Genomic DNA, 24,849 nt, shown 5'->3' on the forward strand with positions numbered 1-24,849 from the left:
TCCTCTCCTGTGTCCTGTTTGTCCACTGTGATCAATGGAATTCTCCGTCCTCCATTTTGAAAATGGCCATTACCCCATAACAGCTTCCTGGTCAGCACACAGTTAAACTGTAATATCGCCCACTTGAGCCATAGGGAAGCATGGACACATCAGTTCTCCTCTCAGCTGTAACTGACAGCAACTGATATATTTCAGTTCTGACAAAATGTTGTCAGAACTGGAAGTGATCATTGTCAGAAGAAAATGGTGAGCTTCTGAGAGGAGCTGATGGCAAGGTAACTATGTAATGTTCATTTGAAGTTACCTCATGTGTTTATTTTAAATAATTTTACTCAGTACAGGTTCTCTTTAAGGCAGGCTTTTTCAACCAGGGTTCCATGGAACCCCAGGGTTCCTTGAGTACTCTGCAGGGGTTCCTTGGCATTTCCCCCCATCGTGGGGGAAGTATATTAGAGCACACTATAATAGGTGGTACTGTAACAAGAAGCACTAAATTGGGGCCTCAGGAGACAATAGAAAGAGTGACAGTGTAATAGGGGTAGTGAAATAAACAGCCACACATATTTTCAAAGACCATGCCTCCTGCAAAATATATGCAGGGGTTCCTCAAGATCAAAAAAATGTTTGCAGGGGTTCCTTGAGATCCAAAGGTTATTTGCAGGGTTCCTCCAGGGTAGAAAGGTTGAGAAAGGCTGCTTTAAGGGGTAGAAAGACTGTGGTCCTCAAGTGGTTAATGGAAAAAGATAAAATGGCACACATGTGCACAAGCCAAAATATCATGTGCACCACATGTACATACATCTGCAATGGCCTGCCGTCTACATGCAAATGTCAGAGACCATGGTAAGAGCATAAGTATACTGCATATGGATTCATTTCTTTCTTACTGAATTCAATCATACAGGTTTCCAGTTCTTGAGGGCAATGTCATTCTGAGTACAAATGCTAGAGGGCGCCAACTCCAAACCCCTCATACAGGAGCCAGTCAGGTACCTGAAAGGCAAACTAACAGAATATCTGCTAATGTAATATAATAATACATAAGCATGCAAGCATTTTTAGCACGTTTTATGATGTTCATGCAACTTATATATATTGCATATTTCATTGAAATGAACATGATATAGAATGTGTCCTCAGCGCAGGAGGCGGCCATTTTGCTGTAGACTAGAGGAAGCCAGGGAGGGCTTCTGATACTCTAAGCTGAACAGGAAGTTCTGGCAGGGTATGAAACTGGTGGTCAATAGGAGAGCTGCTGCATAGGTGACTGCAGGGTTCTGGATTGATACTCGCTCCAGATCACATCCAGGTGAGCAGTGAGTGTGGGAGATGGGTAAACTGCATTTTACATTACATATACATACATAATATATAATAAAAAAAATCATGCTGCAATTGTGGAAGGATAATAGATGATAGACTTTAGGGAACCCAGCAGGAAACCTCATAGGGAATACTTGTCCACTCACAGCACACTCTACAGCACAGCTGTTTTTGACTGAATAGTGGGGTGTATTTTACTACAACCTATTGTAAACCTAGCAGAGAGGGTGCTGTCTACACAATCAAGTTGGCTGAATTTCTCTATAAAGTTTCCTGCTGGGTCCCCTAAAGTAGACTAGTGCTGATTTAACACTTGCCGACCGCCTTAAGCCACTGGGCCCAAACGACCGCAATACGCCCATCGGCAGTGGCGGCGGCAGGCGTGGTTATGCGGCGATCGCGTCATTCATGACGCGATCAGCCGCCGGCGACTGGCTCCGCCCCCCTCGCGCTGTAATCAGCCGGCCGTTCGGAAGCGCCGGCGGGTTACTAGCACCCGGATCGCCGCACGTAAAGTGTATAATAGGCTTTGTAATGTATACAAAGCCTATTATACAGGCTGCCTCCTGCCCTGGTGGTCCCAGTGTCCGAGGGACCACCAGGGCAGGCTGCAGCCACCCTAGTCTGCACCCAAGCACACTGATTTCCCCCCCCCGCCCCCTGATCGCCCACAGCACCCCTCAGACCCAACCCCCTCCCCACCCCCAGACCACTGTTTGCACCCAATCACCCCCCTAATCACCCATCAATCACTCCCTGTCACTATCTGTCAACGCTATTTTTTTTTTTTAGTCCCTAAACTGCCCCCTGCTCCCTCCTGATCACCCCCCCACCCCTCAGATTCTCCCCAGACCCCCCCCCCCCCTGTGTACTGTATGCATCTATCCCCCCCTGATCACCTGTCAGACACCCATCAATCAGCCCCTGTCACTGCCACCCATCAATCAGCCCCTAACCTGCCCCTTGCGGGCAATCTGATCACCCACCCACACCATTAGATCGCCCGCAGATCCGACGTCAGATCACCTCCCAAGTGCATTGTTTACATCTATTCTCTCCTCTAAACACCCACTAATTACCCATCAATCACCCCGTATCACCACCTGTCACTGTTACCCATCAGATTAGAACCTAATCTGCCCCTTGCGGGCACCCAATCACCTGCCCACACGCTCAGATTGCCCTCAGACCCCCCCTTATCAATTCGCCAGTGCATTATTTACAACTGTTCTTCCCTGTAATAACCCACTGATCACCTGTCAATAACCTATCAATCACTCCCTGTCACTGCCACCCATCAATCACCCCCTGTCACTGCCACCCATCAATCAGCCCCTAACCTGCCCCTTGTGGGCAATCTGATCACCCACCCACACCAATAGATCGCCCGCAGATCCGACATCAGATCACCTCCCAAGTGCAGTGTTTATATCTGTTCTCTACCCTAAACACCCACTAATTACCCATCAATCACCCCCTATCACCACCTGTCACTGTTACCCATCAGATTAGACCCTAATCTGCCCCTTGCGGGCACCCAATCACCCACCCACACGCTCAGATTGCCCTCAGACCCCCCCCCCCCTTATCAATTTGCCAGTGCATTATTTACATCTGTTCTTTCCTGTAATAACCCACTGATCACCTGTCAAAATCACCTGTCAATCACCCATCAATCACCCCCTGTCACTGCCACCCATCAATCAGCCCCTAACCTGCCCCTTGTGGGCAATCTGATCACCCACCCACACCAATAGATCGCCCACAGATCCGACATCAGATCACCTCCCAAGTGCAGTGTTTACATCTGTTCTCTACCCTAAACACCCACTAATTACCCATCAATCACCCCCTATCACCACCTGTCACTGTTACCCATCAGATTAGACCCTAATCTGCCCCTAGGGCACCCAATCACCCGCCCACACCCTCAGAACGCCCTCAGACCCCAGCCCTGATCACCTCGCCAGTGCATTGCTTGCATCTATTTCCCCCCTCTAATCACACCTTGAGACATCCATCAATCACCTCCTGTCACCCCCTAGCACACCTACCCATCAGATCAGGCCCTAATTTGCCCCGTGTGGGCTCCTGATCACTCGGCCAAACCCTCAGATCCCCCCAGACCCCCATCCGATCACCTCCCCAGTGCATTGATTGCATCTATTTTCCCCTCTAACCACCCCCTGAGACACCCATCAATCACCTCCTGTCACCCCCCTAGCACTCCTATCCATCAGATCAGGCCCAATACAACCTGTCATCTAAGAGGCCACCCTGCTTATGACCGGTTCCACAAAATTTGCCCTTTCATAGACCACCTGTCATCAAAATTTGCAGATGCTTATACCCCTGAACAGTCATTTTGAGAAATTTGGTTTCCAGACTACTCACGGTTTTGGGCCCGTAAAATGCCAGGGCAGTATAGAAACCCCACAAGTGACCCCATTTTAGAAAAAAGACACCCCAAGGTATTCTGTTAGGTGTATGACGAGTTCATAGAAGATTTTATTTTTTGTCAAAAGTTAGCGGAAATTGGATTTTTATTGTTTTTTTTCACAAAGTGTCATTTTTCACTAACTTGTGACAAAAAATAAAATCATCTATGAACTCACCATACACCTAACAGAATACTTTGGGGTGTCTTCTTTCTAAAATGGGGTCACTTGTGGGGTTCCTATACTGCCCTGGCATTTTAGGGGCCCTAAACCGTGAGGAGTAGTCTAGAAAACAAATGCCTCAAAATGACCTGTGAATAGGACGTTGGGCCCCTTAGCACAGTTAGGCTGCAAAAAAGTGTCACACATGTGGTACCGCCGTACTCAGGAGAAGTAGTATAATGTGTTTTGTGGTGTATTTTTACACATACAGATGCTGGGTGGGAGAAATATCTCTGTAAATGACAGTTATTTGATTTTTTTTTTTACACACAATTGTCAATTTACAGAGAGATTTCTCCCACCCAGCATGGGTATGTATAAAAATACACCCCAAAACACATTATACTACTTCTTCTGAGTACGGCGATACCACATGTGTGACACTTTTTTGCAACCTTGGTGCGCTAAGGGGCCTAACGTCCTATTCACAGGTCATTTTGAGGCATTTGGATTCTAGACTACTCATCACGGTTTAGGGCCCCTAAAATGCCAGGGCAGTATAGGAACCCCACCAAGTGACCCCATTTTAGAAAGAAGACACCCCAAGGTATTCTGTTAGGAGTATGGTGAGTTCATAGAAGATTTTTTTTTTTGTCACAAGTTAGCGGAAAATTACACTTTGTGAAAAAGAAAACAATACAAATCAATTTCCGCTAACTTGTGACAAAAAAAAAAATCTTCTATGAACTCACCATACACCTAACAGAATACCTTGGGGTGTCTTCTTTCTAAAATGGGGTCACTTGTGGGGTTCCTATACTGCCCTGGCATTTTAGGGGCCCTAAACCGTGAGGAGTAGTCTAGAAAACAAATGCCTCAAAATGACCTGTGAATAGGACGTTGGGCCCCTTAGCGCACCTAGGCTGCAAAAAAGTGTCACACATTTGGTATCGCCGTACTCAGGAGAAGTAGTATAATGTGTTTTGTGGTGTATTTTTACACATACCCATGCTGGGTGGGAGAAGTCTATCTGTAAATGGATAATTGTGTGTAAAAAAAAATCAAAAATGTGTAATTTACAGAGATATTTCTCCCACCCAGCATGGTTATATGTAAAAATACACCACAAAACACATCATACTACTTCTCCTGAGTACAGCGATACCACATGTGTGACACTTTTTTGCAGCCTAACTGTGCTAAGGGGCCCAACGTCCAATGAGTACCTTTGGGATTTCACAGGTCATTTTGAGACATTTGGGTTCAAGACTACTCCTCACGGTTTAGGGCCCCTAAAATGCCAGGGCAGTATAGGAACCCCACAAGTGACCCCATTTTAGAAAGAAGACACCCAAGGTATTCTGTTAGGTGTATGATGAGTTCATAGAAGATTTTATTTTTTTGTCACAAGTTAGCGGAAATTGATTTGTATTGCTTTCTTTTTCACAAAGTGTAATTTTCCGCTAACTTGTGACAAAAAAAAAAAATCTTCTATGAACTCACCATACTCCTAACAGAATACCTTGGGGTGTCTTCTTTCTAAAATGGGGTCACTTGGTGGGGTTCCTATACTGCCCTGGCATTTTAGGGGCCCTAAACCGTGATGAGTAGTCTAGAATCCAAATGCCTCAAAATGACCTGTGAATAGGACGTTAGGCCCCTTAGCGCACCTAGGTTGCAAAAAAGTGTCACACATGTGGTATCGCCGTACTCAGAAGAAGTAGTATAATGTGTTTTGGGGTGTATTTTTATACATACCCATGCTGGGTGGGAGAAATCTCTCTGTAAATTGACAATTGTGTGTAAAAAAAAATCAAATAATTGTCATTTACAGAGATATTTCTCCCACCCAGCATCTGTATGTGTAAAAATACACCACAAAACACATTATACTACTTCTCCTGAGTACGGCGGTACCACATGTGTGGCACTTTTTTGCACCCCAAGTGCGCTAAGGGGCCCAAAGTCCAATGAGTACCTTTAGGATTTCACAGGTCATTTTGCAGCATTTGGTTTCAAGACTACTCCTCATGGTGTAGGGCCCCTAAAATGCCAGGGCAGTATAAGAACCCCACAAATGAGCCCATTTTAGAAAGAAGACACCCAAAAGTATTCCGTTACGAGTATGGTGAGTTCATAGAAGATTTTATTTTTTGTCACAAGTTAGCGGAAAATGACACTTTCTGAAAAAAAAACAATTAAAATCAAATTCTGCTAACTTGTGACAAAAAATAAAATCTTCTATGAACTCACCATACTCCTAACGGAATACCTTGGGGTGTCTTCTTTCTAAAATGGAGTCATTTGTGGGGTTCCTATACTGCCCTGGCATTTCAGGGGCCCTAAACCGTGAGGAGTAGTCTTGAAACCAAATGTCGCAAAATGACCTGTGAAATCCTAAAGGTACTCATTGGACTTTGGGCCCCTTAACGAACCTAGGCTGCAAAAAAAGTGCCACACATGTGGTATCGCCGTACTCAGGAGAAGTAGTATAATGTGTTTTGGGGTGTATTTTTACACATACCCATGCTGAGTGGGAGAAATATCTCTGTAAATAGACAATTGTGTGTAAAAATAATCAAAAAATTGTCATTTACGGAGATATTTCTCCCACCCAGCATGGGTATGTGTAAAAATATACCCCAAAACACATTATACTACTTCTCCTGAGTACGGCAATACCACATGTGTGGCACTTTTTTGCAGCCTAACGGCGCTAAGGGGCCCAAAGTCCAATGAGCACATTTAGGTTTTACAGGGGTGCTTACAATTTAGCACCCCCCAAAATGCCAGGACAGTAAACACACCCCACAAATGACCCCATTTTTGGAAAGTAGACCCTTCAAAGTATTTAGAGAGGAGCATAGTGAGTCCGTGGCAGATTTCATTTTTTTTTGTCGCAAGTTAGAAGAAATGGAAACTTTTTTTTTGTTGTCACAAAGTGTCATTTTCCGCTAACTTGTGACAAAAAATAAAATCTTCTATGAACTCACCATGCCTCTCAGTGAATACTTTGGGATGTCTTCTTTCCAAAATGGGGTCATTTGGGGGGTATTTATACTATCCTGAAATTTTAGCACCTCATGAAACATGACAGGTGGGCAGAAAAGTCAGAGATGCTTCCAAATGGGAAAATTCACTTTTGGCATCATAGTTTGTAAACGCTATAACTTTTACCCAATCCAATAAATATACACTGAATGTTTTTTTTTTTATCAAAGACATGTAGCAGAATAACTTTCGCGCTCAAATGTATAGGAAATTTTCCTTTATTTGAAAAATGTCAGCACAGAAAGTTAAAAAAGACATTTTTTTGCCAAAATTCATGTCTTTTTTGATGAATATAATAAAAACTAAAACTCGCAGCAGCAATCAAATAGCACCAAAAGTAAGCTGTATTAGTGACAAGAAAAGGAGGTAAAATTCATTTAGGTGGTAGGTTGTATGACCGAGCAATAAACCGTGAAAGCTGCAGTGGTCTGAATGGAGAAAAAGGCTCTGGTCTTTAAGGGGCGAAAAGACTGTGGTCCTCAAGTGGTTAAAGAGCTTCTGTTGTTATTATTGTTTAATACAGTGCCAGCATATTCTGTGAGTTGCTACATATCTGCTTAACCTCTTCACATTCTGTTTTTTTCCCCCTTTAAGATTCCTCACAATTTTGTCATTTCAATAACTTTATGATTACTTATGCCATCAAAATCCTATACATGTAGTTTTTTTTCAGGACAATCTAGGATTTCTTTGGGTAATATTTGTTTTCAAGAATGATTTAATTTTACAGGCATTTGATATGGAAAAAATAGGCGTAAGTGCAGAAAATGCAAATGTTTTCATACTTTACCCTTCACAAATTTTACATGACACGTGCCACAGTTATAAAACATATCAAAATAGGTTAGTTGTCTTTTCCCGGTTAAATTGATACCCTACATGCCATATTTCATTACCAGTTGGGAATGTTGCGTACAATTATCGCCAGCTTGCACGTTTGTAGCGATTGGACCCGATCGCTCTTGCGCACAGTTTGGATACCCCAGTGCTTTGCAGATACATCGCTAGGCAACAGCACAGCAATGCATATGTACAGTGTTGGGTGCTGGAGCTGTCGCCCTATCAATCATGTGCGATCGCTACTGGCGGCAGCCATTACAGGTGTCCGCTAATATTAGGGCTAAGTATAGGTGACACAATTAGGTAGGAGTTAATATTTTACTTGGGGAGGGAAGAGAAACACTTCATTATTTAATGGGGACACTGTCACTTTAATATATATATTTTTTACTTCTTTATTCTTGGTTTCGAGAATGAGTGTTGCTGTTAGCAGCACTCATTCACATCTCCAACTGAAAAACATAGCACGTATCCGACCTTTTCTCTCCCATGACACAACCAAAATGTTAGTACATGCTCTTATTATATCTCAATTGGACTATTGCAATATATTGCTTGGTGGACTTCCAACTAACAGACTAGCATCTCTCAGTTCTGTACTGAACTCTGCTGCTCGACTTATTCATCTCTCCTCTCGCTCTTCCTCTGCTGCTCCTCTTTGTCAAGCTCTTCACTGGCTACCAATTAACAAGAGGATTCAGTTCAAACTCTTAACCCTAACCTACAAAGCTCTCCACAATCTCTCTCCCCTGTACATCTCCTCACTAGTTTCCAGATACCAACCCAACCGCAATCTCAGATCTGCACATGAGCTTCTTTTATCCTCTTCTACACTTACCTCCTCACATTCACATATACAAGACTTCTCACGTGCCTCACCCCTGCTCTGGAATGCCCTTCCACAGCACATCCGCCACTCTCCCACCTTTGAAATCTTTAAACACTCCCTCAAAACCCACCATTTCCGACAAGCATATTCTCTAGCTTAGGCCATGCACCCACTAAATAACCTAATTACGCACTGCCTGTACATATATTGTATACTTCCCCACCTCTTGTTTCCACCCCATTCCTTTAGATTGTAAGCTCGCAAGGGCAGGGCTCTCACCCTTTTGTGTCATGGAATGTTATTAATTTAATTGCTTGCACTCGGTTAGACGTTTTAGTCATCATGTTAAATCAAATTGTAATCAGCAGTGCTGTATTGTGTATCAGTGTTCATATTTGATGTATATCATTGTCTGTATCATTATGTATCCCTTGTTTGTTTTCTTACATTGTACAGCGCCACGGAATATGTTGTCGCTGTACTATGTACACACTTTATAAATAAATAATAAATACATAATAATAAAATGAATACACGCTCGTGCACGAGCACAAGCAGGAAGGTGTTATACTTTACTTTCTGGTTGAATTCGATGTATGTATGTCTTTTGTCAACCTAAATAACTATGCAATGCCCTATTGGCTAGCAAGCTTCCTCTGTTCTGCTGCTGCTTGGATGTCTCCGAGAGACAAGAGAGGCAGGCTGTGTCTGTAGCCCAGCAGGGGGACTGTGACCCTAAGGGGGCGTGTTCTTGTTGCGTGGGATCTCCCATGTGTAATGTGCAGGTGAGAGAAGGGGCCACATGTGGACAGGATGAGGAGAGAAGGAGAAAAGAAGGACAACTAGAGTATTGGTGGGGGCATGTGTGTCTCCAGCTGTGAATGTCACCAGGAGCATCCCATGCTTGTGTGTCACCTACTATAACAACAAAACATTTGTAAAACGCTTTTCATCCGGTAGGACCAAAAGCGCATACCGTATATATTCACATACAAGCCGAATTTTTGACCCCCAAAAAGGGGGTCAAAAGTTGGGGGGTCGGCTTGTATGCGAGTCATGTTGGTCCGCAGGTCCCCCCCCCCGCCGCTGGTCCGCGGGTCCCCCGCTCCCCCCACGGCCGCCGCCGCTGTTATTACCTTCTATTCCCCTCTCTGTGCTTGTAAACATTCACAGCAGCGCGCCCGGCGCTGCTACTGTGACGAGGCAGGAAAGAGTGCGGCTTCCTGTTACTATGGGAACCGCTCTTTCCTGGCTCGCCCCTCGTCACAGTAGCAGCGCTGGGCGCGCTGCTGTGAATGTTTACCAGCACGGAGAGGAGAAAAGAAGATGCGGCCAGGTAATAACAGCGGCGGTGGGGGTGGGGGGTGCGGCGGTCCAGCGGAGGGGGGGGGGACACGCGGACCTACACACCTACACTGGGCACTTTACTAGCTATACTGAGCGCTATACGGGGCACTATACTATCTATACTGAGCACTATACTATCTATACTGAGCACTATACTATCTATACTGAGCACTATACTATCTATACTGAGCACTATACTATCTATACTGAGCACTATACTATCTATACTGAGCACTATACTAGCTATACTTAGTATAGATAGTATAGTGCCCCGTATAGCTAGTATAGTGCTAAGTATAGCTAGTATAGTGCTCAGTATAGATAGTATAGTGCTCAGTATAGATAGTATAGTGCCCCGTATAGCGCTCAGTATAGCTAGTAAAGTGCCCCAGTTTAGCTAGTATAGTGCTCAGTATAGATAGTATAGTGCCCCAGTTTAGCTAGTATAGTGCTCAGTATAGCTAGTATAGTGCTCAGTATATAGTATAGTGCCCCAGTTTAGCTATTATAGTGCTCAGTATAGCTAGTATAGTGCTTAGTATAGATAGTATAGTTCCCCAGTTTAGCTAGTATAGTGCTCAGTATAGTGCTCAGTATAAATAGTATAGTGCCCCAGTTTAGCTAGTATAGTGCTCAGTATAGCTAGTATAGTGCTTAGTATAGATAGTATAGTGCCCCGTATAGCTAGTATAGTGCTAAGCACTATACTAGCTATACTGAGCACTATACTAGCTAAACTGGGGCACTATACTATCTATACTGAGCACTATACTAGCTAAACTGGGGAACTATACTATCTATACTAAGCACTATACTAGCTATACTGAGCACTATACTAGCTAAACTGGGGCACTATACTATATACTGAGCACTATACTAGCTAAACTGGGGCACTATACTATCTATACTGAGCACTATACTAGCTAAACTGGGGCACTATACTAGCTATACTGAGCACTATACTAGCTATACTGAGCACTATACTAGCTATACTGAGCACTATACTAGCTAAACTGGAGCACTTTACTAGCTATACTGAGCACTATACTAGCTATACTGAGCACTATACTAGCTAAACTGGGGCACTTTACTAGCTATACTGAGCACTATACTGAGCACTATACTAGCTAAACTGGGGCACGTTACTAGCTATACTGAGCACTATACTAGCTATACTGGGGCACTACCTACCCATACTGGGCACTTTACTAGCTATACTGGGACACACTAGGGGAATAAGGCGGCCAGCATTTCCTACCCCCGGCTTATATGGGGCTCAATCATTTTCCCCTGGTTTTTCAGGTAAAAGTTTGGGGGTCGGCTTATATGCGAGTCGGCTTATATGCGAGTATATACGGGTAAGCTTGTCTCAGGGCTAGTATCGAGGGGGCTTGGCCTGCACATTTTACTGCATGGCTAATTGTCAGTTACTGACAGCTCCAGGTTGGTCTTAAAATACTGAACAGCTCGCTTGTTTTATGGAATGCTGTAATCTTAGTGTTGTGACATTTGGTAATTTCCCTCATTAGTGTGGTGACAGCCTGTGACTTGACATTTGACTATTGCCAGTGTCCCCAAGTGACCCTCCTTCCCTGGTTATATGCAGAGTAAGTGGTCAGCAGAGCTGCTGTCTTGGCGCTGTCGGGAACATCTTCACCCCGTTGCACAGTCCCTCCGTTTCTGCTTGATGATGCCTCCTAGTGGCGACTCTCAGTATGTGCACCACTGGAGGAGTCGGAGAGGAGACTGTGACAGGGTGATGATCCTGACGTCGCTGAGACAGGTAGCTATTCCAGCTCGCTCCACTCCCTGATTACTCTGCATATGTTGGGAGGCTACCTTTACTGGGGGCACACACCTGGCTATACTGGGGAGGTGGGGCTAGCTAATACAGGGGGCACACCTGGGTATACTGGGGAGGTGGGGCTAGCTAATACTGGGGGCACACCTGGCTATACTGGGGAGAGGGCTAGCTAATACAGGGGGCACACCTGGCTATACTGGGGAGAGGGCTAGCTAATACTGGGGAAACACCTGGCTATACTGGGGAGAGGGCAACCTAATACTGGGGAAACACCTGGCTATACTGGGGAGAGGGCAACCTAATACTGGGGAAACACCTGGCTATACTGGGGAGAGGGCTAGCTAATACTGGGGGCACACCTGGCTATACTGGGGAGAGGGCTAGCTAATACTGGGGGCACACCTGGCTATACTGGGGAGAGGGCTAGCTAATACTGGGGGGCACACCTGGCTATACTGGGGAGGTGAGACAAATTAATTCAGGGTGTACTTCTGGCTGTACTGTAGAGAGGGCTACCTAATACTGGGAGTATATTTGCTACCTGTACTGGGGTAGGCACAATTTGGTGAAGGGATGGGGCACTTTCGAATCTCTTCCTCCGGTGCTGAAAAACCTTGTACTGTTCCTGCCAAATGCAGTAATGTTTAGTGAGGCATTATCTCTGTATTCCTAGGATTCCACACTGGAATGTACTGCGCCATTATCAGGTCATCATAAGCTCAATTCTCAAAAATGTCTTTTGTGCATTGTATCTTTTTTTAGTTTGAAAGGATGATTCATATAAAAACTGAAAAAGAAGAAGAAGAAGAAGAAGAAGAAGAGGTGTTTGTGAGGGGAGATGAGCCATGTAAGGAGGAGGAAATTCCTGTACAGATCAGCTCAGGTGAGGGATAAGCACTAAATAGAGGAAAACCTCATACTTTCCTCTTGTTAACTCACTGCAACCATCTCTACTTAGCTGTTCTCTGTCAGTAAAGAAAAGTAATCAAGAGACCATATGTGCCCACAGAGCGGAAGCAGAAGCCATCAGCCCCTATTAGAAGTAATGGGGAGACAGTATGTGGCCAGTGGGGGGAGTCTGGAGACATCAGCCCCTATTAGAAGTAATGAGGAGACAGTATGTGTCCAGTGGGGGAGTCAGGAGACATCAGCCCCTATTAGAAGTTATGGGGAGACAGTATGTGCCCAGTGGGGAGGGGGGGGGGGGGGGGGGGTTGGTGGTCAGGAGCCATCAGCCCCTATTAGAAGTAATGGGGAGACAGTATGTGGCCAGTGGGGTGAGTCAGGAGACATCAGCCCCTATTAGAAGTAATGGGGAGACACTATGTGCCCAGTGGGGGAGTCAGGAGACATCAGCCCCTATTAGAGGTAATGGGGAGACAGTATGTGTCCAGTGGGGGAGTCAGGAGACATCAGCCCCTATTAGAGGTAATGAGGAGACAGTATGTGACCAGTGGGGGAGTCAGGAGACATCAGCCCCTATTAGATGTAATGGGGAGACAGTGGGGGAGTCAGAAATCTTCAGCCCCTATTAGAAGTAATGTGGAGACAGTATGTGCCTAGGAAGGGGGGGGGAGTCATGAGACAACAGCCCCTATTAGAAGTAATGGGGAGACAGTATGTGCCCAGTGGGGGAGTCAGGAGACATCAGCCCCTATTAGAAGTAATGTGGAGACAGTATGTGCCCACTGTGGGAGTCAGGAGACATCAGCCCCTATTAGAAGTAATGAGGAGACAGTATGTGCCCAGTGGGGGGAGTCATGAGACAACAGCCCCTATTAGAAGTAATGGGGAGACAGTATGTGGCCAGTGGGGGAGTCAGGAGACATCAGCCCCTATTAGAAGTAATGAGGAGACAGTATGTGCCCAGTGGGGGGAGTCATGAGACAACAGCCCCTGTTAGAAGTAATGGGGAGACAGTATATGTCCAGTGGGGGAGTCAGGAGCTATCATCCCCTATTAGAAGTAATAAGGAGACAGTATGTGCCCAGTGGGGGAGCCAGGAGATATCAGCCCCTATTAGAAGTAATGAGGAGACAGTATGTGTCCAGTGGGGGGAGTCATGAGACAACAGCCCCTATTAGAAGTAATGGGGAAACAGTATGTGGCCAGTGGGGGAGTCAGGAGACATCAGCCCCTATTAGAAGTAATGGGGAGACAGTATGTGCCCAGTGGGGGAGTCAGGAGACCTCAGCCCCTATTAGAAGTAATGGGGAGACAGTATGTGGCCAGTGGGGGAGTCAAAAACCTTCAGCCCCTATTAGAAGTAATGTGAAGACAGTATGTGCCCAGGGGGGGAAGCATGAGCCATCAGCCCCTAATAGAATTAATGAGGAGACAGTATGTGCCCAGTGGGGTTGTCAGGATACATCAGTCCCTATTAGAAGTAATGGGGAGACAGTATGCCCAGTGTGGGAGTCAGGAGACCTCAGCCCCTATTAGAAGTTATGGGGAGATGATATGTGCCCAGTGTGGGAGTCAGGAGACATAAGCCCCTATTAGAAATAATGGGGGACAGTGTGTACCCAGTGGGGGAGTTAGGAGACATCAGCCCCTACGGTATTAGAAGTAATGGGGAGACAATATGTGCCCAGTCAGTGAAGTAGTTTGTTAGTAGTGGTGAGCAAAAAGGAAAAAAAAAAAAACTACTCGCATTGAAATTGTCACTGACTCAGGCAGGGTATCACATGTAACCAATCCACTAATCCAAGCCTCTATCTGCTAGTTAAAGGACCGTTGTAGTGCGAACAATACCAGTTGCCTGGCAGCCCAGCCAATCTATTTGGCTGCAATAGTGTCTGAGTAACTCCAGAAACCTCCAGCCCCCTTCATCTTAATTGTTCCCTCTCTGCCATCCTCCGCCCCCTGGATCCTCCATTATTGCTTCCGGTAACTTTGGCCAGTCGGCACAGTGCAGCCTCGCGCACTCCCATAGTACTGCGCAGAAGGGGGTGTGCCGTGCCACGCATGCACAGTAAGCCCCGACTCCCGAAGTTACCAGGATCAATAACTGAGGACGCAGGAGGCGAAGGACGCCGGTGAGGTACGGATAAGGCTGAAGGGGGCTGGAGGAAGCCCCAGGTATGTATGAATTTTTATTTAATCTCAGGTTTTCTTTAAGCCTCCTATTTTTTGTAAATGCATGAAATAGTAAATTTGCATTTATCATCAATGATCAGTGTTTTATGCATTGCACCTCTGTGTGTGTTGTAATAAATGTATTGAAAGTACATGACTGGCTGGGTGCTGCGATTCCTTTCCATATTAAAATGTGTGTAATCTGACAGAACCCCCATCGCTGGATGTTGTCCACTCATCCCTTTATTCCTTCAGCAGTCATATGAGGTATTGGGGAGTAACGGTCAGAATTGTCACCATCACTAGCCTACGCCTGACACTACCCGTCGCCCCCTCCTGCAGCATTACTTTCCTATTGGCTAAGCTCTGGCACCCAAATTATTCACTGGGTTCTGCTATGGCCGCATTTAACATTGCAGTCTATGACAATGCCAAGATTACCAGGCACCGCACGGCACAAAAATTATGTGCCTGGATCCATGCAGCGAATAGCTGTACATTGTACAAGTAATAGCCTAGTGACATAATGGTCTCTATTCAGCTGTACTAACCTTAAAAACTCTGGAAAAGTAATCTCAGAGCACACAGGGAAAAAATTAATTTCAAGATATACTGTAGATATAAATTCCCAGTAATAAATACCACCTAGAGACTTGACACCACCAGCTGTATAATATGCCTGCCCTCTAATCTTGTCCTAGAATTGTTATATCTGAGAGACCACTAAGCCAAGATCATAATCCTGAGGAAGTGAACGATTCCTTTTCTAAGGTTCATGAAATGGGTTGAGTCCTAAAAAAGCTCCTGTCACACTGACATTTATATAAAATAATGTTTGTGTACTATATGGGACTACGTCTCCTGCTTATAAATGTAGAGGAGGTGTACTTTTTGTGTGTATTCCCTTCAAAAATAAGGGAGAAAGTGCTCTGTCCCCTCCCCTCCCTATACTAAGGGAGGTGTTTGGGGGATCCGTGAAGAAAGGGAACCTTAAAGAAACTCTAACAAATTTTTCAGCCTTATTTCTTCCATCCTATAAGTTTCTATACTTGTTCTAATGTGGTCTGGCTTACTGCAGCCTTTTCTAGTTGCACTGTCTCTGTAATATATCTAATCTTCTTTTCTTTGTCGACCCAGGGGGGAATGGGCTGCCTCTGTTGTAAAGAATACAAGTTATGCACGCCCCCTGCAGGCTCTGTGTGCTTTGTTTACTCTCAACTCTCTGCTCTCAGTTTCAGCTGGTCTGATGCAGTTTGTGAGGCATGCTACATGCTGAGAAACTGTGAAAATCCCAGACTGGAGTGCAGATAATTCACTATATAATAAAAACTTGTATACTGTAACAGTGTGTGTATGTATATACAGTACAGACCAAAAGTTTGGACACACCTCATTCAAAGAGTTTTCTTTATTTTTATGACTATGAACATTGTAGATTCACACTGAAGGCATCCAAACTATGAATTAACACATGTGGAAGTATAGTACATAACCAAAAAGTGTGAAACAACTGAAAATATGTCATAGTCTAGGTCAGAGGTTCCCAACTGGTGTGCCGCGACACATTTATGTGTCGCGGCAGCACCAGCTATGTGTCGCCGCTCTCTGCTCCCCCTGCTTGTCTCCCCCGCAGATCGTCCTTCTCAGGGCTACAAGAAAATGGCCGCCGTCCACATTTGCAGACATGCGGCGGCCATTTTCTTGTAGATGTGCACTATCTACAGGCAGAGGGCGGAGGCAGCTCTTCGAGGACGGAGCCACGGAGGAGAAGAAGGGGCGGAGTGGTGGCTATGGTGGGGTGAGTTAGGGCGGGGATCGCCATCCTGTGGTCCGTGGGACGCTCCCAGTTGGGCCGCAGGACTGTCCTCTTCCCTTTCTGGGGCACTATACTGGCTATCCTGGGGCACTATACTGGGGCTCTATCCTGGGGCAATATACTGGCTATACTGGGGCACTATACTGGCTATCCTGGGGCACTATACTGGCTATCCTGGGACACTATACTGGGGCGCTATCCTGGGGCAATATACTGGCTATACTGGGGCACTATACTAGCTATCCTGGGGCACTATACTGGGGCGCTATCCTGGGGCAATATACTGGCTATACTGGGGCACTATACTAGCTATCCTGGGGCACTATACTGGGGCGCTATCCTGGGGCAATATACTGGCTATACTGGGGCACTATACTAGCTATACTGGGGCACTATACTGGCTATACTGGGGCACTATACTGGGGCGCTATCCTGGGGCACTATACTGGCTATACTGGGGCACTATACTGGCTATACTGGGGCACTATACTAGCTATACTGGGGCACTATACTGGCTATACTGGGGCACTATACTGGCTATACTGGGGCACTATACTGGCTATACTGGGGCACTATACTGGCTATCCTGGGGCACTATACTGGCTATCCTGGGACACTATACTGGGGCGCTATCCTGGGGCACTATACTGGCTATACTGGGGCACTATACTGGCTATACTGGGGCACTATACTAGCTATACTGGGGCACTATACTGGCTATCCTGGGGCACTATACTGGGGCACTATACTGGCTATCCTGGGGCACTATACTGGCTATACTGGGGCACTATACTGGCTATACTGGGGCACTATACTGGGGCACTATACTAGCTATACTGGGGCACTATACTGGCTATCCTGGGGCACTATACTGGGGCACTATACTGGCTATACTTGGGCACTATACTAGCTATACTGGGGCACTATACTAGCTATACTGGGGCACTGCAGCATCAGCAGATTGTTTCTGAGCCCCTCATTGTGCCTGCAGCATCAGCAGATTGTTACTGAGCCCCTCATTGTGCCTGCAGCATCAGCATATTGTCACTGAGCCCCTTATTGTGCCTGCAGCATCAGCACATTGTTACTGAGCCCCTCATTGTGCCTGCAGCATCAGCACATTGTTACTGAGCCCCTCATTGTGCCTGCAGCACCAGCAGATTGTTACTGAGCCCCTCATTGTGCCTGCAGCATCAGCAGATTGTCGCTGAGCCCCTCATTGTGCCTGCAGCACCAGCAGATTGTCACTGAGCCCCTCATTGTGCCTGCAGCACCAGCAGATTGTTTCTGAGCCCCTCATTGTGCCTGCAGCATCAGCAGATTGTTACTGAGCCCCTCATTGTGCCTACAGCATCAGCATATTGTCACTTAGCCCCTTATTGTGCCTGCAGCATCAGCACATTGTTACTGAGCCCCTCATTGTGCCTACAGCATCAGCACATTGTTACTGAGCCCCTCATTGTGCCTGCAGCACCAGCAGATTGTTACTGAGCCCCTCATTGTGCCTGCAGCATCAGCAGATTGTCGCTGAGCCCCTCATTGTGCCTGCAGCACCAGCAGATTGTCACTGAGCCCCTCATTGTGCCTGCAGCACCAGCAGATTGTTGCTGAGCCCCTCATTGTGCCTGCAGCATCAGCATATTGTCACTGAGCCCCTTATTGTGCCTGCAGCATCAGCACATTGTTACTGAGCCCCTCATTGTGCCTGCAGCATCAGCGGATTGTTACTGAGCCCCTCATTGATTGTTACTGAGCCCCTCATTGTGCCTGCAGCATCAGCAGATTGTCACTGAGCCCCTCATTGTGCCTGCAGCATCAGCAGATTGTCACTGAGCCCCTCATTGTGCCTGCAGCACCAGCAGATTGTTACTGAGCTCCTCATTGTGCCTGCAGCATCAGCAGATTGTCATTGAGCCCCTCATTGTGCCTGCAGCACCAGCACATTGTTACTGAGCCCCTCATTGTGCCTGCAGCATCAGCAGATTGTCACTGAGCCCCTCATTGTGCCTGCAGCATCAGCAGATTGTTACTGAGTACCTCATTGTGCCTGCAGCACCAGCAGATTGTTACTGAGCCCCTCATTGTGCCTGCAGCACCAGCAGATTGTTATTGAGCCCCTCATTGTGCCTGCAGCACCAGCAGATTGTCACTGAGCCCCTCATTGTGCCTGCAGCATCATCAGATTGTTACTGAGCCCCTCATTGTGCCTGCAGCATCAGCAGATGGTTACTGAGCCCCTCATTGTGCCTGCAGCACCAGCAGATTGTTATTGAGCCCCTCATTGTGCCTGCAGCACCAGCAGATTGTCACTGAGCCCCTCATTGTGCCTGCAGCATCATCAGATTGTTACTGAGCCCCTCTTTTCTATCATACGGGATGTGTCATGTATATCTGAATGTTTGGCATGATGTGACGTGTCACGGATATCTGAATGTTTGTCGTGATGTGTCACGACCTGGAAAAGGTTGGGAACCACTGGTCTAGGTTCTTCAAAGTAGCCACTTTTTGCTTTGATTACTGCTTTGCACACTCTTTGCATTCTGTTGATGAGATTCAAGAGTTAGTCACCTGAAATGGTTTTCACTTCACAGGTGTGCCCTGTCAGGTTTAATAAGTGGGATTTCTTGCCTTATAAATGGAGTTGGGACCATCAGTTGCGCTGTGGAGAAGTCAGGTGGATACACAGCTGATAGTCCTACTGAATAGACTGTTCGAATTTGTATTATGCCAAGAAAAAAAGCAGCTAAGTAAAGAAAAATGAGTGGCCATCATAACTTTAAGAAATGAAGGTCAGTCAGTCCGAAAAATTGGGAAAACTTTGAAAGTGTTCCTAAGTGCAGTCTCAAAAACCATCAAACGCTACAAAGAAACTGGCTCACATGCGGACCGCCCCAGGAAAGGAAGACCAAGAGTCACCTCTGCTGCGGAGGATAAGTTTATCCGAGTCACTAGCCTCAGAAATCGCAGGTTAACAGCAGCTCAGATTAGAGACCAGGTCAATGCCACACAGAGTTCTAGCAGCAGACACATCTCTAGAACAACTGTTAAGAGGAGACTTTGTGAATCAGGCCTTCATGGTAGAATATCTGCTAGGAAACCACTGCTAAGGACAGGCAACAAGCAGAAGAGACTTGTTTGGTCTAAAGAACACAATTAATGGACATTAGACCAGTGGTAATCTGTGCTGTGGTCTGATGATTCCAAATTTGAGATTTTTGGTTCCAACCACCGTGTCTTTGTGCGACACAGAAGAGGTGAATGTATGGTCTCTACATGCCTGGTTCCCACCGTGAGGCATGGAGGAGGAGGTGTGGGGGTGCTTTGCTGGTGATACTGTTGGGGATTTATTCAAAATTGAAGGCATACTGATCCAGCATGGCTACCACAGCATCTTGCAGTGGCATGCTATTCCATCCGGCTTGCGTTTAGTTGGACCATCATTTATTTTTCAACAGGACAATGACCCCAAACACACCTCCAGGTTTTTTACGGGCTATTTGACCATGAAAGAGAGTGATGGGGTGCTACGCCAGATGACCTGGCCTCCACAGTCACCAGAATTGAACCCAATCGAGATGGTTTGGGGTGAGCTGGAGCGCAGAGTGAAGGCAAAAGGGCCAACAAGTGCTAAGCATCTCTGGGAACTCCTTCAAGACTGTTGGAAGACCATTTCAGGTGACTACCTCTTGAAGCTCATCAAGAGAATGCCAAGAGTGTACAAAGCAGTAATCAAAGCAAAAGGTGGCTACTTTGAAGAACCTAGAATATGACATATTTTCAGTTGTTTCACTTTTTGGTTATGTACTATACACTTCCACATGTGTTAATTCATAGTTTGGATGCCTTCAGTGTGAATCTACAATGTTCATAGTCATGAAAATAAAGAAAACTCTTTGAATGAGAAGGTGTGTCCAAACTTTTGGTCTGTACTGTGTGTGTGTATATATATATATATATATATATATATATATATATATATATATATATATATATATATATATATATATATATATATACACATACATGCATGCATACATACATACATACAGTGGTTTGCAAAAGTATTCGGCCCCCTTGAAGTTTTCCACATTTTGTCATATTACTGCCACAAACATGAATCAATTTTATTGGAATTCCACGTGAAAGACCAATACAAAGTGGTGTACACGTGAGAAGTGGAACGAAAATCATACATTATTCCAAACATTTAAAAAAAGAATACTGCAAAGTGGGGTGTGCGTAATTATTCATCCCCCTGAGTCAATACTTTGTAGAACCACCTTTTGCTGCAATTACAGCTGCCAGTCTTTTAGGGTATGTCTCTACCAGCTTTGCACATCTAGAGACTAAAATCCTTGTCCATTCTTCTTTGCAAAACAGCTCCAGCTCAGTCAGACTAGATGGACAGCGTTTGTGAACAGCAGTTTTCAGATCTTGCCACAGATTCTCGATTGGATTTAGATCTGGACTTTGCGCCATTTTAACACATGGATATGTTTTGTTTTAAACCATTCCATTGTTGCCCTGGCTTTATGTTTAAGGTCGTTGTCCTGCTGGAAGGTGAACCTCCGCCCCAGTCTCAAGTCTTTTGCAGACTCCAAGAGGTTTTCTTCCAAAACTGCCCTGTATTTGGCTCCATCCATCTTCCCATCAACTCTGACCAGCTTCCCTGTCCCTGCTGGAGAAATGCAACCCCCCAGCATGATGCTGCCACCACCATTACTGACAGTGGGGATGGTGTGTTCAGAGTGATGTGTAGTGTTAGTTTTCCGCCACACATAGCGTTTTGCATTTTGGACAAAAAGTTCCATTTTGGTCTCATCTGACCAGAGCACCTTCTTCTACGTTTGCTGTGTCTCCCATATGGCTTGTTGCAAACTGCAAATGGGACTTCTTATGCTTTTCTGTTAACAATGCCTTTCTTCTTGCCACTCTTCCATAAAGACCAACTTTGTGCAGTGCACGACTAATAGTTGTCCTATGGACAGATTCCCCCCAACCTGAGCTGTAGATCTCTGCAGCTCGTCCAGAGTCACCATGGGCCTCTTGACTGCATTTCTGATCAGCGCTCTCCTTGTTCGGCCTGTGAGTTTAGGTGGACGGCCTTGTCTTGGTAGGTTTACAGTTGTGCCATACTCCTTCCATTTATGAATGATCACTTGAACAGTGCTCCATGGGATGTTCAAGGTTTTGGAAATTTTGTAGCCTAAGCCTGCTTTAAATTTCTAAAATAAATAACTTTATCCCTGACCTGTCTGGTGTGTTCTTTGGACTTCATGGTGTTGTTGCTCCCAATATTCTCTTAGACCATAGGTTCTCAACGTGTGGTACGCGTACCCCAGGGGGTACTTCTGAGGGTTCTAGGGGGTACTCGGGCTTGATTATACTTAACCAAAAATAACAAATTTAGAGTTTTAGAAAATGATAAATCTTATTTAAACAGCACCAAATTAGTATTTTAGCTAAATTAAAAGCAACAGTAAATGCTTGGAAATGGTTTAGAACCAATTATAATGTACTACGATTAAATATATATTTGTCAAGGGGTACGTGTGATAATGTTTACCATGCTAGGGGGTACTTGGTGAGTACAGGGTTTTAAAAGGGGTACATACCAATAAAATGTTGAGAAACACTGTCTTAGACAACCTCTGAGGCCGTCACAGAGCAGCTGTATTTGTACTGACATTAGATTACACACAGGTGCACTCTAGTCATTAGCACTCATCAGGCAATGTCTATGGGTAACTGACTGCACTCAGACCAAAGGGGGCTGAATAATTACACACACCCCACTTTGCAGTTATTTATTTGTTAAAAATGTTTGGAATCATGTATGATTTTCCTTCCACTTCTCACGTGTACACCACTTTGTATTGGTCTTTCACGTGGAATTCCAATAAAATTGATTCATGTTTGTGGCAGTAATATAACAAAATGTGGAAAACTTCAAGGGCACACACACACACACACACACTTGAAAATAAACAAAATATATTTTAATATGGTGTAGGTCCACCTTTTGCAGCAATTACAGCCTCAATTCTCCGAGGTATTGATTCATACAAATTGTGAATTGTTTCCAAAGAAATTTTAGCCCATTCTTCAGTTAAAACACACTCCAGTTCTTTTAGAGACTGTGGCGGCGGAAATCAACTTCTTACTTGAATCTCTAATAACGACCATAAATGCTCAATAATGTTGAGGTCTGGGGATTGTGGTGGCCGGTTGAGATGCTTAAAGCGGATCCGAGATGAAAAACTAACTAACAAGTAACTTGTCTATATATCTTATCTAAAGTTTCTTTATATATATATATATATATATATATATATATATATATATATATATATATATATATATATATATATATATATATATATATATATATATATATATATATATATAGAACAACAAGGAGTTGCAGCACACTGCTCTTTTATTTGAGCTTCACACGAATTTATACAGGCAAACAGTTTCGGCTGTCCCCAGCCTTTTTCAATGCCAAATGCAAATTGTAACTCATTACATTTATATACCCGCCCAAAAAGACAGATAGGAAATGACATCACAATGTGAACCACCCCCAATGGGATTAACCCTCACAGTCTCAGTAGTGTTATTATCACACTTATCTGGAAAAAGTCCATTAGTCCACAAATCTTTGTCTGTATATCCATTCTTCATCCAGTTATGGTGTGAACCAAGTATCACAAACAAATAATGTACCTAGGAAGGGAAAAGTTACAGAAATAAATGCAAGTCAAAATCTTTATTAAGACCTTTAGGGAACAAAGTTCCCAGTTTATCGATCCACATAACCTCACGTCTTTTTAGGAGGAGAATGCGATCTCCCCCACGTCTTTGTTTAGGTATATGGTCTATGACCATGAATTTAAGGTCACTATCCCTGTGCCCCATTTGTCTCCAATGTTTGGAGACCGGTAAATCAGATGTCACTGATCTGACAGAGCTCCTATGCTGTGCTATACGATCACAAACTTTTTGTGTGGTTTCACCCACATAAGTACCTTATCCAATAGTGTGGCACTGGGCGCCCAGTGCCACACTATTGGATAAGGTACTTATGTGGGTGAAACCACACAAAAAGTTTGTGATCGTATAGCACAGCATAGGAGCTCTGTCAGATCAGTGACATCTGATTTACCGGTCTCCAAACATTGGAGACAAATGGGGCACAGGGATAGTGACCTTAAATTCATGGTCATAGACCATATACCTAAACAAAGACGTGGGGGAGATCGCATTCTCCTCCTAAAAAGACGTGAGGTTATGTGGATCGATAAACTGGGAACTTTGTTCCCTAAAGGTCTTAATAAAGATTTTGACTTGCATTTATTTCTGTAACTTTTCCCTTCCTAGGTACATTATTTGTTTGATACTTGGTTCACACCATAACTGGATGAAGAATGGATATACAGACAAAGATTTGTGGACTAATGGACTTTTTCCAGATAAGTGTGATAATAACACTACTGGGACTGTGAGGGTTAATCCCATTGGGGGTGGTTCACATTGTGATGTCATTTCCTATCTCTTTTTGGGCGGGTATATAAATGTAATGAGTTACAATTTGCATTTGGCATTGAAAAAGGCTGGGGACAGCCGAAACTGTTTGCCTGTATAAATTCGTGTGAAGCTCAAATAAAAGAGCAGTGTGCTGCAACTCCTTGTTGTTCTTTATATACTCTTGTGGGAATTGGGCCACCCCAGTTGCGTACACACAAAGAACGTTCTGTGTGTATATATATATATATATACCCACACATCACTTCCTGGTTAGCGGCCATGTTTTTGTTTGTAAACACTGCCTAAAACTGGCGATTAAAAGCCAGGATCGCAGTGGAAATGGCAAAGAGGTATCCGGGAGATCACAGTGACTCGATTGGTATGTTTTTTATTGTACAAATCAGACAGTACAGATTCTCTTTAACGGAGAAGCATATAGATTTTTCCTTTTAAATAATACCAGTTGCCTGACTCTCCTGCTGATCTTGTGTCTCTAATAGTTTTAGCCACAGCCCTTCAACAAGCATGTAGATCAGGTGCTCTGACTGAAGTCAGACTGAATTAGGTGCATGCTTGTTAGGTGCATGGCTTGTGATTTAGCCACTGCTGCAATAGATCAGCAGGACTGACA

General features: G+C 44.8%; 1 protein-coding gene across 1 annotated transcript in view; it reads left to right on the forward strand.

The window, feature by feature from the left end:
* Positions 1-1,216: 1,216 nt before the first annotated feature.
* The window catches only part of LOC137536243 (oocyte zinc finger protein XlCOF22-like), a 28,114-nt gene continuing 4,481 nt past the window's right edge, over positions 1,217-24,849 (forward strand). The window contains exons 1-2 of the mRNA XM_068258367.1: positions 1,217-1,309; positions 12,557-12,677. Of these exons, the coding sequence (XP_068114468.1) occupies positions 12,566-12,677 (112 nt within the window). The 5' untranslated portion in view covers positions 1,217-1,309; positions 12,557-12,565. The remainder of the gene's footprint in view (positions 1,310-12,556; positions 12,678-24,849) is intronic.

This window comes from Hyperolius riggenbachi, chromosome 10, assembly GCF_040937935.1.
Source record: "Hyperolius riggenbachi isolate aHypRig1 chromosome 10, aHypRig1.pri, whole genome shotgun sequence".
Taxonomy (NCBI): Eukaryota; Metazoa; Chordata; class Amphibia; order Anura; family Hyperoliidae; genus Hyperolius; species Hyperolius riggenbachi.